At 37.6% G+C, this 18,383-nt stretch overlaps 1 protein-coding gene across 3 annotated transcripts in view; it reads left to right on the plus strand.

Moving 5' to 3' along the window:
- Adam23 (ADAM metallopeptidase domain 23) overlaps nucleotides 1-18,373 on the plus strand; it is a 167,545-nt gene extending 149,172 nt beyond the window's left edge. The window contains exons 25-26 of one of the 3 annotated variants that reach the window (XM_058578160.1): nucleotides 3,621-3,711; nucleotides 14,897-18,373. In XM_058578160.1, coding sequence (XP_058434143.1) covers nucleotides 3,621-3,711; nucleotides 14,897-14,945 — 140 coding nt within the window. In that variant the 3' untranslated portion in view covers nucleotides 14,946-18,373. Of the gene's footprint in view, nucleotides 1-3,620; nucleotides 3,712-7,689; nucleotides 7,781-14,896 lie in introns of all 3 variants that reach the window. The other 2 variants (XM_046463110.2, XM_046463111.2) reach the window with 2 other exon arrangements.
- Nucleotides 18,374-18,383: the final 10 nt, after the last annotated feature.

Below are 18,383 nucleotides of genomic sequence, written 5' to 3' on the forward strand. Positions count from 1 at the left end.
ATTTAATTATCAGGGTTAACAGCTCATTAATGGTAGAGCCAAAAATAAAATGTGATCACCTGAGCTTGAGTCCAACACTTTTTCTGTTATTCCGGACTGCCTCATTTAAAGCACAGTATTAAGTTATTCTGTTCATTCTTTGAGCACAATAATAAATAGAAAGGGCAAAACAATAACCAAGCAACAATTAAGCTTATTAGCTGAGCCATTATTTTCCAGTGATGCTTATTATGAAATTAGAGGAGAAAGGCAGTATCATATTGTTAGAATTCAATTTTTGAAAACAGTGGTTACTAAATGTTAATAATACCTTGAGAAGTGTTATTTAGTGTTTACATTTACCTTTTGCATATGCCCTTTTGATGACTTTCTTTGTGTGGATACAAATCTTTGATTTTATAGTTCAGATCATGAGATTGCAGACGTTATCACTATCATATATATTTATGCTCATGTATAATTATATGTCACCTAAGTATTTTTCTCATTAACCATAACCTCACCAATAATTTAAGTATTTGCCAAACTTTAATAAAATATTTTAGTAATTATGAGTTCATTTTGAGTTCATAAAAACTCCATATTTTCATTGACAACATAAGTTGGAATAGTATTCTTAATGAAATATTTATTTGGTATTCTATCAGGCACTTGTTCCAATATGTCAAAAAATGAACTTTATTTTTTAATTCATAGAAAAGAATAAGAAAATTTGATTGAATGTCTTACATTGAAATTTTAAGCAAGATGGAATATGTAACAGAAATATTATACTGTGAAGTATGAAGAGTTTATTTGCTATTTACTTCTCAGCCTAAATTTTAGTGAAGTAACAAATCTCTGCAGAAAGAACTTTGGTCCACAGAGTACCGATGAGTACATTTTTTGCTTCCTGCCTTTGAAGTACACAGATTGCAGTATTTTAGCCCCTTTTGAGTCATTGGAATCACTTGGTGAAATGGTGTACCTTCCTGTTTCAGAAACTCTCTAAAAGAAAACATCCACTCGGTTTCAAACAAGCACAATTTCTAAATGTCTGAAGCATGCTTTGCAGAGGAATTCTACATATAAAATAATCTTAAAAAGGAGAATTTTAGTTTGATTCTTAATATCAAAATACACTTATCAGAAATTCTGCCTTTTGGCCCAAGTGAACTGAGAGAGTAGGGAACTAAGACTAAAATTAATAAAACCAACAAACCCCAGAAATAACATGAAAACATACTGGTAGGTAATAAACAGGACTCACAAACATGTGAGAGTGACAGGTAAGTGGGTTCAACCCTCAGGGAGCAAATAAGCTTGTAATATGAAGACTGTGTTTGCTGGAAGCTCCCGGTTCAGGTTTGGTAGGGTGAGTGGGTAAAAAAGGAAACTGGTCATGTGCACAGTGTCATGCCTAGGAGAAAAAAGAGGCTTTGAGTAGGTAACGAGTGAATGAGTGAGTGAACAAATGCAGTTAGATAATAAATAAACCAACATAGAAATACAGCTGTGTTATAGGCCCAAGAAAAAGGAAAAAATTTCAAGGAGGAGATAAATTCTTTGTAGTTGTGAAAAGCAGCTGCAGCAACCTTCATTTTTAAACATGATCCCTGGAAAAATCCACCCATCTGTGGGCCAATCGGTTACCTCATGGCTCCGAATGACAGAGTCTGATGATCTTCACAGGCCTCATCAGCACAGCAGAACTAAAAGGAGCAGGAGGGAAGGAGAAGGGGGGTAGAGGAAAGTTCTGGAAAAGCTTTCTCCCCACTTTCTTTTATCTTGTCTTGTGTTAAGAGTACTTATTAGTTAAGCCTTTGAGGGTGATTATGCTTTCTCAAGGGAGATTATGGACTCTATCCTTTTATCTGGAATACACATTCGAAGCCTCTGGAAATTTCTTGTTCCCATGGTTGGGTTTCTAACACTGGCAGGATGGGCTGCCTAATTCTGTTGTTTCTACAGTGATAAATTATTCCACACCAAATACAAAAGGCTTTTCAAAGTTGCTATTTTTATTCATTTTTCATCTTACTATAAATTTTAAAAATTAACAAATATTCACTTAGCATCACATTTTATGGGGCAGTGTTTTCCATATAATTTATCTGATATGACTTATATAAAAATTAAAGAGATAATAAGACTGTTTCCTGTAGTTCAGCTCTGACAGCCAGAGCTTAAAACCTAAGGCCTCCCCCTCGCCCCCCCCAAAAAAAATTTATAAAATTATGGGCTTTAGTTAAGTTAGTATCCTGAAAGCAGTGATTTTTTAAGGGGCTTTAAAAAATGAAGCTTTATATTTGGGATACCTTTCCATTCCAGTATTTGCCTCCATAATTTGAAAGTCTGAGCTGTGGTTGAGGTTATTTTGGATTACAATGTATCATCACATTTGAAAAAACATTACCAACACCTTATAAGATGGTCTTCTTCCACTCCCTTCAGCGCTCTGAGTAGACTGTTTTCTGTTGTGACCCCATTTTTTTTTTGTTTTTTAAGAACTTGGGTAGTGTGTAGTGAAAAACACTAGACTCGCTCATTGCTATTATTTACCCTGTGATAAAATGAAGTAATCGTGCAGTTGGTCCACAGGGTTAGAGAAGTGAGGTTCTTGCTCTTCCTTTGGGAGAACATTTACTGAAAAGGTCAATCAGCTCAATATGGAGCCTTAAAAAATTATGACTTTGAGTCTTGGTTCTTTGTTTCATTTCACTGTTTCTCATAGCACACAGTCTCTGTGAAGTGCAGCTTTGTGGAAGCTGATCTCTGTTTTCATTGGCAAGGTCAGTGGAAGCCAGTCCTTTTGATTTACATAGAAACATGAGTGTAAATGCACCCATACACTTATAAGTTCATACACACACACACACACACACACAAAATACCCTAAATAATCCACCTTCCTACTTCTACCCCAGATTTCATCTCACCGATGGGCACAGATGTGGTGATGCACAGGTGTTGAGTTTCTGCTCTGTCAGCATTGGCTAGCTTGGTGATCTGCCGCAGCTAGTGAAGTTTCCCAGAGACCTTAATGTTCTCTCAGTGCATGGTCATACACTGGAGTTTATAAACAAAAACCTAAATGTCCATATTCTAAGACAGCAATTCAAACTTTGCAAAGCTCTTTGAAATATACCTTTCTATAACTTCCCAGGTAAAAAGTGCTTAATGTAAAAACGACTCTGTTTTAAATTTCTAAGGATTTTCGCAAAATTGAGTTATATATTCTGAATTTTGAAAAGATGTTGGGCATACTTTCAGTTTGAGAACTTATGACAATATGTATTAATAACTACTTTTTTAATAAATACAGATTTGCCCTTATATAACTTAAATTACATTTGAGTTTTACCTTGCACCTAATAGGAACTGGAACTCAAAGTGGACTGTTTGTTTTAAAGTATTTATGAGAGATTATGTTTTAAAGTAGGGTATGTAGAATTTGAAGGTAAATTCAAAATTATCCTTAAATATTTTCAACGTAGATATCAATCTTAATTTCAAACCTTCAAACAAAGACATCCAGATTTAACTTACTTTCAAAGTATTTCCTGAATAGATTATTTTGTATGTGAGTGAAATCAGTGTGTATTTTTCTGTTAAAAAATGTCCATTTTCCCTCCACACAGTGAACATGGCCACAAGCAGGCTCATAGGGGCCGTGGCCGGCACCATTCTGGCCCTGGGGGTGATTTTTGGAGGCACAGGGTGGGGAATAGAGTAAGCATCCTTGTGCATTTCAGAGTGTTTCTGTTCGGTGCCTGGTGTGCGGGGTGATGCGTGGTGCCTGACTTCTCCACCTGTGTCTTGCTGGCTGTGTTTCCTGTGGTGGTACAACTTGTGGTATGATTTGGATGTGTTGGTGTCTTGTGATCTTTCTCGTGCAATGTAGAACCTTCTCCTGTCTGGAACAATGTGGGGCATAAAACAACCTTGGGGGTGCTTATATTTTTACAATTAATGCACTAATCCAAAACTTCCATTGCTCCTCCACTTATAAAAGTAATTTTCAAATACAAGCCTTAACATTTTTTATCATTATTTATTGGCAAAAATGCTCTCACACTAATGTTTTCTTAGGATTGCTGTCATAAATTTAATCCTCACCAATCAAATGAAGCCACCTATACAAGTAGGAATTATCCACAGAGCATTTTTTATAGATAATAAGAATGATGATCACTGAATGTTTTCTCCATTTATTTAGAATGATATAGGAGTTTTCAGTGCAATGTTTTTTAAAGAGGATATTTTGACAACTGCTTTTATTTCTTTATTATAAAATAGGTTAAAAATTCAAATGTGAAGTTCACATAAATATTTGAGAGCAAGGAACATTAAGAATCAAAAGATATTTAATCCAAACCTGCACCACCTTAAGTGAAAAGCTGCAATTCATCTAGTGGGTTTGTGTTTAAAGTATTCAGTGTATAAATAAATGTGTTGTGTGCCACTTGCCCATTAAGCTCTCAGAAGCACAGTTCTCCTGGTGTCTTTATTTAAGTTGTCCTGCACTTGATCCATATCCTCAGAATAGCTGTCAATTCTCCATGTAATACTACCAAATGAGATTGTTAATCTGTAGACTAAAAGATCGTTGGGATTTTTTTCTCTGTGTGTAGTTACAGAGAGAGCCTTTACAGATAGCAGAAGTAGCCAGTCACCCTTTTTTTAAAATTTTTATTTTTTACTGTGGTAACACTTCACAGTGACTCAAGAAGAAATTACTAGTGTCTTAAGGAATCACCAGATACCCTTTACCCGACCAGCCCAAAACACAGGCATGTTGATGATTTCAGCCTCTGTCTACCTTAGTCCCCTTAGTTGGTGACACCTGGATGTTCTTTTATGAAAGTTGGGAAATCCAAGAACTGAAATACCATTAAGAGGAGAGCAGGTCCCCAGGTTCACACTTTGTGGAAGGTGACAAGAATTCTCCTCTATATGGGATCTTAACTCATCTTCCAGCAGTATAGACTGTGAAGCTAGTTAGGCCAGGAGAAGTTGAACTACTGGAAAAGAGATTTTTGTTTCTCCTTACTTGTCAGAAAATAAAGTATGCAACAGAGGTAAAAATATTTAGAGAAAACAAGAACTTTGCCCTGTAAAATTTCACCTTGGATCCGTTGACTGGATTATACATCCCAGTGACATTCCTTTCCAAGAGCAGTTCTATAGATACGTTTATATGAGAGACCTCTGTGAAGAAAGGTAGTTTTCTAAAAATCATCCCAAATGTGGATTTTTTTTTTACATTATTTATTGGTCATAATTTTGTCATCCTGAAATATACTAATTGAAGGGATGGATTTTAATAAGTTTTCCCTTGAGTCTTAGAGATGGGCAGAATCAAAATGGCCTTTGTAGTAAACACAGTCTTGTTCCCAGTTTGTTTCTATCATCCATTCTTTCAAGTGTTGCTATTTCTGGTTGTGACAGGTAAGTGTGTATAAGTGTATAAAAATTGGTCTGTTATTGTTTCATGAACTGTTTTTGCAGTTTTCTGACTTTTTCCCTTCATATTCCAAATTTTGACCTGATACCAAGTAAATATAGCATTTACAAAATAAAATTCACATAGTACAATATAGATTGTTTTAAAACTTTCTACCTTAAATAATAGTGTCTTTTTCATTTAGTCACTAAGGATTCCTTGCACAGGTTTAGTTTCCTAAACATGTCTGCTCAGTTTAGAATTGTAAATCAGAGATCAAGAGATCATTTCTCTAGGATTATGTATTGTTTGATGCCCACCTGTGTTTTCTAAGTTAGCAAAATGCAAGTTATCTGCCGTTTTGAGTGTGTACTTGGAAACGTGAATTTTTTTAAGTGCTTGTTCCAAATTTTGATTCCTTCCTGAAATGCGGGGAGGAAATATATGTAAATGGAATAAAGTTCCATCAGAACAAGAATTAGCAAACTTTCTATAAAGGCCCAGATAGTAAATAGTTTCAGCTTGCAGGGGTACAGGATATCTGTTGCAACTTTTCAACATTGCTGTCTTAGCAAAACAAGAGCCATGGCAAAAGATAACAATATGTAAATTAATAAGCATGGCTGTGTTCCAATAAAATGTCTTTGGAAAAACAGATCGTAGGTTAGATTCGGACTGTGAACTCTAGTTCACTGACCCTTGATTTAGTGCATAAGTTTTAGAGTCAGATCTGTGTTCAGATCTTGCCTTCATCACTTACTAACTTCTAGAAGCTTCTGTTCCCTTCTCTATTGAACAGGGATAGTCATAGTTCCTACCTCATATGTGATGTGGAGGATCAAATGAGACGATATGTCAGATGTTCTGATTTGCACCTGGCACATTGTAAGTGCTCATTATATGGCAGCAAAACTGCTTTTATTGCTCTCGGTTTTGTTATTTATTATTATTGACATGTCTCTAAAAGCCATTGAGATTCATGTTCTGTAGAACCACAGTAAAGCCCAGGGACCTGAAGAGACCCGCACCCTTGGGACTCCACGCAACTGTCGTGCACCTGCCTGCTCGTGTCCACAAGCACTGGCTATTCTCTGGACAAAAACATCATGCATACAATTTTAGTACTGCTGAAAGTGTTATCTATTTATGTACACAGCTGGGGGGGACTAGTGTGAGCAGAAAAGAGAATTTTTTATGTGGAAATGAATGTGTATATGGATGTGAGGATTTTAGAAAAAATAACAAGGTTGGCCTTGTGACTTCTGGGAAAGGGCTCCCTGGTTAGTATTTTGTTGTTAGGGGCACGGTACCTGCATATATTGGCATCCTAGAGGATGTAACATTTAAGGCAATTCTTGTACTAGATTTAATACTGCTTAGATTTTGAAATGTCAAGTGAAGGAGAGTAATAGAGTTACTGCAATGTATCATTTCTTACTCAACAATTGGTAGAAGCTCTACCTTCTAGTTTCTTTCCTGTTGTCTGTCCTTCAAGCTTCTTATTTTCCTTTCCTTTTCCTTCTCCCTCCCTCCCTCCTCCTCTCCCTTCCTTTATTTTTAATATCTCCAAGCCTCCGATTTCTCTTCGTAAGTGGGAATTTAAAAGACAGTCTCAATTGAATCTCTTTTTCCACTTACCCAAAATTACCCAAATGAGTTTTGCGCTTCCTTTATGTCTTACCCTTGGACCCCCATTTTGGTGTTTAATACAGAAAGAATGGTGAAGAATATCTTTCTTTGAGAGCAAGCCTTCAGAGTCAGGTCTTTATTGATAATCTCTCTCTGACTTCTGAATTTTAAGTGTCTCCAAAGTGCAGAATAAAAAAGCACTCTGACGACTTTTGTAGAATCAATTTACTTCCTCTTGTGCCCTCATTTGTCAGTCTGCTAGAGCTAATTCTAATGCAGTCGCGTTCTCTATGTGGGCGTTTATTTGTTTGATTTATGGAATTGGGGAAGGGGAAGGAAGAGACCCAAGACGTGCAACGAAAGCGAATGGGGCCTCTGTGCTTCAAATTCTGCGAAAGGTGAATTTAATGAAACTTAACTGTCAACGGTGCAGAAACTTGAGATTTAAAAGGCATATAAATCACTGTGGAATCTAAAGTACAAGTAAGCTAAGTTAAAAAAAAAAAAGCAATTTAAATGTTTAGCCATCTTGTACAACCGAGTGTTTACTTCCTGAAACCGCTGAACTGCTTTTCCCTTGTGGTGATGAAAGTGGTCGGCTCATATGACTTTCTTCCTATGATCCTTTGTCACAGGTCCTAGTGCCACCAATCTCATAATAGGCTCCATCGCTGGTGCCATCCTGGTAGCAGCTATTGTCCTTGGGGGCACAGGCTGGGGATTTAAGTAAGCAACGCCGCATGTCGTCTTCTCGGTGGCTCTGGCACTTCTTTTTTTCTGCTTACGTAACCAAGTTTTGAGTTCCTGCTACAAGATTTTAACAGTAAAACTGTAAAGAATAAATATTTTTACTCAGAAATGGGTTAGAAGGGAAGGAACATGGAGCCTCAAATGCCATCTCAGGCAAGTGGGATAACATTAAAAAGTAGAAAGAAGTTGGGCGTGGCAGCGCATACCTGTAATCCCAGTGGCTTGGTTCGGGAGGTTGAGGCAGGAGGATCGAGAGTTCAAAGCCAGCCTCTGCAATTTAGCCAGGCCCTAAGTAACTCAGCAAGACCCTGTTTCTAAATTATATATATAAGCTGGGGGTAGGGGGTGCTGGCTCAGTGGTTAAGTGCCCCTGGGTTTAAACCCTGGTTCAAAAAAAAAAAAAAAAAAAAAAATTTGCATGCTTTCATTTAAGAGCAAAGTGGCTCTTCAGTAGAAGACATTGGCTGTAAGAGCCAGTCTTCTGAGATCCTTTCCTGTATACACAGGTAATCAAGGAAGCATATTGGAAATGAATCAATACAAATCCCTATTAATATCTGTATAAAACTGGCTTATGTTCTGGTGAAATTTTCACAAGCTCAGTAACCTGGTAGTCATTATTTTTCACATGTAACGTATTATATGAGATTTGGAAAAGCTTCCTTGTTTGCAAAACAAGGTTGAAAAAATATTTTCATTAATTCCTTAACCAGCTAAATTGGTTTCCATCTGGAATTTGAAATCAATGACTTTGTGACACTTAGTATTTTCTAATTAACTGCGAGTATTGACATAACTGACAGGCCTGGTGTGTTGTCTGAGTGACCTTTTACTTTGGATTGCATATCGATCACTTGACTAAGATTTTGCTAAAATAGACCACAGTGAATAATCACAAATAAGCCTTAATTCTGATCAAAACTTTTAAACCTGATTTATCTAGTTTGATTGTTTCTATATCTTAGATTCATTGGATAATCACTTTTTATGCTATGGTGACTTGATTATTATGATTTGTAGGTAAGCCAAATATTGTAGGTAAGTCAAATATTCCCTGTGATAAATTAGGTTTCAACCAGATCTATTGAAACAACTTGAAGTGGAAAATAAAACCCATTAGCCAAATTCAAAACCCACTTTGCCTCCTTCCAGTTATTCAATATAGGAGGCTTTCGATTCCAACTAATGGAATAATTGTCTTAATTATGAACTTTTTTGTAATTAATATTTGGGATACTGAATTTGATGTATTTAAGCCAGCTAAAATGTTATTAGAAGCTGATTATGACAGATGAACCACTAAAATAAATTTTAAATAAATTCAACATTTTCTGGTTTTTTTTTTGTTATCTTATCAAGATGTAACAAATAAGCCTACAGTTTTTGAGTGGCTTCAACTTGGAAAGATAGTATCAAATGGTACTTCTTTTCTATAGAGATATTATGAAGTTGAATTTGTTCAGTGAAATAGTCGTTTGGTATCAGCATATTTGCATAAACACATACACAAAATGGGCACTGATATATGGATCTCTCCTCATGGCTTTAATAAGGCATTGCCCAGATGGTGGGTCACTCATGTAGCATCTCATAAGAATGTGTTTTTGTTTGGGCTGGCCAAATTCTAGCTAAATCTTAGTGTCCCATAGTAGGGTTGGGGTTGTGGCTCAATGGTAGAGCACTTGCCTAGCATGTGCAAAGCCCTGGGTTTGATTTCTACTACTATTAAATATTTTACATCATTCTACATTATAGCAATACCATAGTTCATTCTTATTTTATAATGCCCCCTGGCCTTTGTCATAAATATGCCCAGGGATATGCCTTCTTGACATTAAGATACCTTACCATCAAAGACCTGGAAAATGGTCCACCATTCATTGTTGCCATGCAACCATGTACAATGCCAAATTTACCATTTTAGTATTTGGAGATAAGAGCACACTATTCTGTAGCAGGACCTCAAAACAGTGGCCTGGCCTAGCTCACAGCTTGAATTGCATGTTTCTTTGGGGAAAAAATGGAAAAGCCTTTATCACTGTGTATAGAAGTGGATTAGGCCCTATGCAGATGATTTCTATTTGTGAGAGATGAAGAGCAGGAGAAGAGGTGGGGGTTGATACTAAGTCACATAGGGAGTAAGAACCAGCCTCTGCTGCTAGCTTGGTAGAGACTGCTGTGTGGGTACATGCTGTGTGGGTACTGAGCAACTCAAGGCCCCTTCCCAACCCCTGTGACTCTAAAAATCACTTTAAGAGAAAATTTTGTAGAAAGTCACATGGACTATTGGATGCTATATGATTTTACTTTTTGATTCTAGTGGTAGCTGTGTAGTTTGTTTTAAGCCTGAAACAGTGACTTCTAACCATGAAATAGAAGACTTTTGGTGCCAAATGATCATGTTTAAGTTTCCTCCCAACTTGAATAGTTTTGTAGACTATTAGTCTAGGGATAATTTGGAAGTACAGTTATTTGCTAGTTGAACTGAAAACCTTTGAGTCTTTCATTGAGCACAGCAGAAATTAAACCAAAAAAAGAAGTTCCTTTACAATATGATGTTGAAAATAATTTGTAAAGAAGATTGTTCTAAATATATTTCTACTGGGAATCTTTTCTGAAATTAGTTTTGTATTACTAACAAAGAAATTAGCAAAGTCTCCTGAAGAATTTGAGAGTGTGTAAACTTTCAGATTAAAGAAAAATGTATTAATTGCCCAAGGACGACATTGCTTTTTCTTAATGTCACATTTCTTTAGGTGAAATACTCTAAATAATTTAGATGTGAAAGTGTCATACCATCCATGTCTTGCTCCAGTATACAAGCATAAATGAGAAATCCCTCTATACTGTGAGCTGTCACATAGCCTTTTTAAAATAATTCTTTTCTTCTGAAATAAGTGTTAAAAAGCATGAGTATATGAGTGTTTGCATTTGTGAATGTATGTACTTTGTGTGTGTAAAGTGATGAATATTTATCAAAATTATTGTGATCCTACAATTAATACATATTTAGTAAAACGGTAGAGTCTGAAAGCTTTGGTTAATGTAAGCAAGACTTCTGCAAGCAAGATTGGAGAATTCCCCTAAAGAAGAAAGTACTTCCTTCCGTGAGTTATTACTGTTAATTTACACATTCTGACATGTTGAGTAAGGTAGTGGGTGTATTTTGGTAACTGCTCTGGACTCCAGAGGTGAGGATGCTGAGGGATCATTAAGTCTATAGGTTCCCAGGTGTTTACAGTCTCAGAATGTACTCTGAGAAGTCCTGTGGAAAATGAACATAGGTACATCGCACACCAATTTGTCCACCTTTCCCCATATCTATTATTTCTGTTCACCTTATACTGCTTTTCCTCTTCATCACCTACCCACACAGAATAATGTCATGGACAGCGGCACAGAGCATTGCTAACCTCTGTCCTCGTTGACTCACAGAGGCTCCTGGCACGTAATGCTGAATAACATGCTGCTCTCCTAGATAATTAAAGCTGTTGTTTTTGCCTGATACTGGAACACGTCAGGTAGATGATGGATCATTTTAGTAGTATCTTCCCTCAAGCTTAGGAGAAATGAGGCATGAATTTCTTATGTGCAGACTCTTTGGCCTTATTACCTTGGACAAGGGTATTATGTACAATCTCTAAATTTGGGTATAAGAATTTATGATTACTTTTTTCTTTTTCCTTCCTTCCTTCCTTCCTTCCTTCCTTCCTTCCTTCCTTCCTTCCTTCCTTTGTGGTGCTGGATAGGGATACCATACCCAGGGCTTCACACATGCTAAGCAAGTACATATACCCCACCCTGAATATAGGAATTTAGATGTCAGTAAAGTGATCACTTATATGCACACATCATTTGTCAACACCGTGGTTGATAGCGATAGGAACAGAGAAATTCTCAGTGATGGTAGGAAAGAACATGAGGGTGAGAGTGACAGTTTGTTGACAGCTCAAATTACATGGATTCTAGGATTATTACTGAGCTGTTCAACCATCTTATAATATCTTAGTCTGTAGAAACCACTACCAACAGAGACCATACTGGCTTGCCACAGCAGCTCCTGACACTGAAGGTGTTCATTTTATTAAGCATGTAACTATCACATGCAGTTTTCTGTCTCTGATAAGTTACTTGGTCTATGAGTTCATACCAAGCCTGACTTTGGCTCTAAGAGACTCTTTTAGGCCTGTGTTCCATTTTGTTGGACATGCTAAAGAAAAGATTATTGATGCTCACTTATAAAATGAAATTGAAAGGGCTATATCTTGTTAACTATATTAAAAAAAATAAAGTGCCTCATTGGGGGTGGGAGTAGAGCATATTTTGATTTTTACAGCATTAGGAAATGGAATCAGTTTTAGCTGGTCTCCCTATGACTGGGTTAACCAGATGCCTGCTTTTCTAAATTCCATGACCATATCCCAGTGCAAAATAAGGAGCTGAATTCCCTTAATGCATGGGACTCCCAGGGTAGGTACTTCATCATCCATACTTAGCAGATGACTGGCCAGGAAGATGCAATGTATTTTCATGACTGTTTCAACCCTGAGGATGTGAATTCAGTCCAAGGTGGTCTAGCAGAAGTTTGAGTGAGGAGTCCTTGGTGGCAGGTAGGGGTAAGGGGACTAAGTAGAGAAAGATAAGAACATAATAGCAGTCAATGACCATAGACCCTGCAAGATATCTATAGCTGTAAGATTGCTGTTGATACCTGGGTGGTAAATTTTAAATAGATGTGTATAATATGTACCTTGTAGACTAAAGCCCAAATTTTCAGAAGTAGTAAAAATTGATAAAAACTGTATCACTGGAAGGTTATGGATCATGCTAATATTTTATAGTGACCCAGAAATACTTTAGTGGTTATTAGAAAGTAATTGCCCTCAGAATCTCAGGAGAGGGTAACCAGAGGAAACTGTTTGGGAGGGGAGACAACAATGACCTGCCCAAGAAAATTATATTTTCACATTAAAATTGACCAAAAAGAATTTTGCTTTCATATAAAAAAATGCAGGACAGATGATTTGCAATGTTAAGATGGACCATGGTGGTTTTGTGGTTCCTCTGTGAGGAGGCCTGGCAGTGTCTTGCTGCAAGGCTGTCCCCCTCTGTCCTCATCCTCCCCTGTGATGCAGCTTGCCTCCGACCTGCTGGAACATCAGTGGAAGGGAAAAGGTCCTGGAATCCAATATCCCCATTCATATTCCGCAATGAAAATATTTTTTCATCTGACCAAGGAACTCAATGTAGAGCATTGTTTCTATAAAAAGTACAAATAAGCTTCAGAAATCAACCTTTAAAAGGAGCACATGCCTTTCAACACCGTAGATTGCCTGGGTGCCAGGCTGAAATAGAATGTTATATCTCCTCTGAAAACAAATCGCACTACAGTTACAACCTTGGACGTGAGAGTTTATCTGATAGTCCCTGCATTTGAATTAAGGGATTTAGATATGCGCAGTACAGTCATTTATAAGCACAGTCCTGGCTTGGTTTGTTTTTTCCTCTATATTCAAATTAATTGAGGAGACATTAGTTTAACCCTTCTACTGAGTTCTAGCAATACACAGCTAACAAGGTTGGGGTTTCTGGTCCTTTAGGGTCATTTCTCCAAATCAGGCAGTCTGTGTTTCTCCTACCTGACTCACAAAGGGAAATGTAGCTCCTTAAATTTCTGCTTCAGGGAACATGAGCTTGGGTAGCAGACACAGATCCTGTGCTCCACAGCAAACGAGCTCAGGGGAAGATACATTATGAGAGACTCTCCCATTTGTTTTTTCCTCTTTCCTGGGCAGGATCAGCATTGTCTCCTTTTGAGAATATTGACTTAAAAGAGTGGGTGGCAATGGTGAAGAGAACTAAGTAGCTCTGTTGCAAATAGAGTTCTCTGCAATGGATTGTCTGTTAGGCTGATGAGCCACATCCTCTGGCCATTCTTGATGTCTTAATGGAAACATTTTTAAGAACAGAAAGAGGAGATTTGCCTTCAAAGTGGTCCTTTGGAAAAATAAAAACTTTGCAGAATGCCTTCTCCATATTTTGATCTTTGGTGGTGTTTTTATTTTGGATTACTCATGGGGGAGGAGGAATCTGTTGTCATCTTTTTGGTACTTAGGGCCTGCCAGGGTATCCACTGGCGCCGAGCGAGTGGCAAGAGAATGAGGAACTTGGGGACTCTTTGGTCTCCAGTTTTGCATGATGCCTTCCTTGGTGGCAGCAGCATTGCACCCGCCAGTATGCAAAATAATGCATGAGCCCTTGCTTGATGCCCCACATGAAGCCAGACCATGGGGAGGTTGCAACCAACTTTTGTTGTTGCTTTGTAGTGTCTTGCTGTTTTTTTTTTTTTTTTCCATTTCTCTTTTAAAATATAGGAATCACTTTTTAGGAGACTGGACACTGTGAGCAAAGCAATGTAACTTGCTTATTTTCAACTAAGCTAAACTGCTGCATTTGCTTAACTAACCCGAGCCTGTGTCCATTCTCCTTTGAGTGTGCCACCTAACTGTGTACTCTGTTTCTGAACTTTCTAGTATGAAAAATGCTTGTTCCATAGTGGGGAAGGAGCTCACACACCCAAGGCAGAAGATAACTAGTAGAGCAAGGCTTTTTTTTTTTTTTTTTTTTTTTTTTGCCACCTTGGCAAAGACCAAATCCACTGGTCCAGAACTCTGGAGGCTTGAAGGGAAACAGCTCTAAGATTTTCAGAGTTTTGCTCATTCTCCCAGGAGCCTCTACATGGAAGAGGCCTCCCTGTAAAGATTTTCATCTAGTAAATGAGCAATGTCATTTACTTCTGAAATAAGGGGCAAATTGGGCCACAGAGTGTGCCTGTGATTGCAAATGAACAATTTGAAGTTTCTTTTGCTTTACACCCAAGTGCATAGTCTAGTGGGGAGGTATAGTGACATTCAAAGGCATTGGCTCTTGTGTGTTTCAAGTTATTTGGGGCTACTGCCTCTGTGTGAGTTGATTGCTTAGCTCTGGAACTAGCGTTGCTATCATCATCATCATCTCTCTCTTATCATCATCTGATTAATATTGTGGATTTCCCCCCCTCTGCTTGCATCTTGTTTTGACGCACTCTGGAAGAAATGTCAAGAAGAGGAGGTTCGATCCGACTCAGCAAGGCCCCATCTGAATCAGCTGCATGGGATGATGCCACCTTGCACTACTGGGTCCTGGGTGTGACACACTTGCCGCGACTATGCAGGAACTCTTAAGTCTGTAAGCAAGAACACTGGGTGGTAATGACTACAGAGCTGAAGTCAGGGTGATGGGGATGGGAAAAAAGAAAACTGTCCCTTTTGGAAATAATCTCAAAGAACCCCTCCCACAACCTGTCAATAAAAGTGGGACAAAAGACCATGTTATCAAAAGAACTGTTTGGAATCCTTTTTTTTTTTTCCCTAACTGAAGGAGAAAGGAACAAAAAACATTAAGTGCAATAAAAGAACCATTAAAAAATAGCAAATGATTATCCCCCCCCCCTCAGCCTGCTGGCACTTAATATCTTCTAAATGATTTGGCATGATTTTTTTTTCTTTTACTACCAATGACAAACTCCAGTGGCATGAAGATTCAATTTTTGAAAGGGTAAAAACTGCATGGCATATATTACTACAAGCTAGCAAGCCAATCCTCAGCAAAACCTGCAATGGAATTCCTAAGGGGAAGATGACAGATGACCACGCAGAAGCTGCCTGGGCCTACATAACACAACCTCACCCATGCTCACCCCCTGTGGCCCCTTCCCCAGCCCCTTAAGAGCCCCCATTCCCCTCTAGATGAGTCCTTGGCCGAACTTCGCAGGACCATGCTCTTGTTGATTCACTTTCCCTATTATTTTTCCTTCTGGACCAAGCATCCTTTGGAAATGGGAGCTGGAATTTGAACAATGATGCTATTGTATAGTTCTTTTATAAATGTAAATATGGAAATAAGAGATTTTGACACATCATTTTCACTTGTCTGTACTGAGATTTTTTTTTCTTGTCAAGATTCTCTGTAAATTCAAGTTTGTTGCTTGCTCCCATCTTTTCTGTTTCTTTTCTTTCTTTCCTTCTTCGTCTCTGTCCTCTCTTGTACCATGTCCTATGATTGTTGGGCTTGCTAAAAAGACAGATGTAGCCACAGATGCAGGGAGTTTGAGCACAAAACAAGTCTAACTTAAAGTTAGTATGCTGGAAACCAAAAACAAACAAAAGGGTGAGGGTCACAAACAACAAAATAACCCATATCAAAACAACAAAAAGTATGTAAATGCAAGTGAAATGCACTGAAGAGTCTCTAAAATATTTTGATGTCATTATAAACATATGTGTATAATGTAAGAAGGTAGCCACCCTCTCAAATTAATCACAAAAGTGCCAAGCTCATAATTTTAGTTTTTGGTTTTGACAATTTTCTTTCCCTATCCTTAATGTGAAAGGAGGATAAACTTAAAGCCTTAAATAATAATAATAATAAAACAGTAATTTTTAAATGTTGAAAGCTTGGGGAAAAGTTAAGTTTTCCATTTTATTCATATTTTGTCTATACTCCATCTTTCTCTCTCAAAAATATATATGGTAGAACTCCATTGTAACAGTGGGAATGGAGACAGAAGCAGCAATTAACCTTCTTGTTGGCATTGTTGTAACAGGCTGTAATTCTGTGTGCAGTATTTTCTGGAAGCCTCGTTTGGCCCACAGCATTTTGTTGACACATAGAATGTTGTGCTGGATTATAATGGGATTCCACTATATGCAAATTCATGTTCTTCTTTTCCCTCCAGGAACATTTGCAGATAAAATCTTGGGGTTCCCAAGTCCCTCTGAGTTTCCTTCACTTTCACTGATTTTTGTTTTCTGTTTATGGTTAAGGTATAGCTTCCATTCAAGTGCTAAGCAAACGAGTTAATAAAGTAATTTGGTCAAAACAGCTTTGTTTTCCATGCACAAACTTTTGCATCACCAGTGAGCATCCATCTAGAGTCGAGTTTCTACTAAAGGTCCCCATAGACCCACCCTGCCAATTCTCCATGTCTCTGTTTTAGGAACAGGACATTCCAGTTGTACTATTCATTTCTTCATGGTACCCAATTAGTTTCTAGATTTAGCGCTAAGTCCCTTTTCAGCAAGATTCATAATATGAGTTTTATAACTTTTTCTTTGACTTTGGAAAAGGTGATGTCCTAAAAATGTACTGCTTAAAACATTGGGATTTCCCCCTAGGGTATCTTTCATTATAGAAATTTCACAATCATAGAGCAAGAAACCTTAATTTCCATATGCTACCATAGACCACAATTGAACATTCTAATCCTGTTATTGCTTCCTGAGTAATAGGTGCTACACAGGTATGCAGCCTTTCTCAAGAACTTGCTACATGTTTATATGGTAATAACAGGGCTATCTAAGAGGTTCATCAGCCTTACTTCTGGTTTGACGTGACACAGGTTGTATTCCTTTACTGAATGGAAATGGCTCTTCAAGTTCAGAGGAAGGTTGGAGGAAACTCAGATTACTTGGTATCTCTCCCTGTTGCTGCATTGCTTAGTGGGTCCTCTCCACTAGGAGATACCAAACTGCTGCTAACAACACACCATATGCATTTCCCTCCTGTTCCAGAGGTACCATGGTGACTTAATAGACACAAAACCATATGGTTACAAAAAAATCTCTATTGTTAACTTTTGAACATTTCACAAACAACATTGTAAATGTGCGATGTTATGTTTTAAATCAGACCACAGTGGTCCCCAGATATTATGTACATATGGCAAATGTCAGTATAACTTTTTGTTATGCTGGCAATTTCAAGGGTAACCAAACCTATGCTCCAATGTCAAATTATTTGTGTGTATATGTAAAATACACAAGCTTTAAGCTTTGTGTGTATGAATATGAAAGATAATGCAATCATATTGTAAACAAAGGATAATAATTATTTTTGGTGGTATTAGGTTATGTAGTTTCAAACTCTGCTGTATTTCCTGTCGCACCTGCCATTCATTTGCTGATTTCTGTGATGTGAATTCTCCTTTTTATTAGTTTGAGCTCAAAGCACAAGCAGATCACTGTTTAATGTTATCCAACAAGAGTGTTAAGTGATGACCAAGTTCCCATTTCACCTGCTATACTTTTACTTCGATAAATAATGACATCTGGATGAGGAGGCGTGCGCTAACTTCATTGCTCACCTGGGACAGTGCATGAGCCCACTGAATTAGAGCTACTCCTACTAGACAAATGAGCAGTACCCATAGGTGCATGTTATGAAACATGAATCACATAGAGCTGTGGAGTTTTACCAAGTGATGTGTGTGGGGTTTTTTTTTGTTTGTTTGTTTTGTTTTTGTTTTTTTACTATGCAAAGATGGGAAATGCACAAACTTTTCAGAGACTGATGTCTGAAGAACTCTACAAACAATACTTGAATTCTTTCTTTAGTCATCCCATCATGTCTGATAGTCATTGTTTCTTCCATTGTTAATTTCCATTTTTAAATGATTTGTAATTTTTTAAGTGCACAACCTGAAGTTTTGTTTGAAGTTAATAAATTCATTCACATCTTGTTGGCCGCCTATGAATGGAGA

This window comes from Marmota monax, unplaced genomic scaffold (assembly GCF_021218885.2).
Source record: "Marmota monax isolate L192 unplaced genomic scaffold, Marmota_monax_Labrador192_F-V1.1 WCK01_AAM20220418_F8-fsc00095, whole genome shotgun sequence".
NCBI classification, from domain to species: domain Eukaryota; kingdom Metazoa; phylum Chordata; class Mammalia; order Rodentia; family Sciuridae; genus Marmota; species Marmota monax.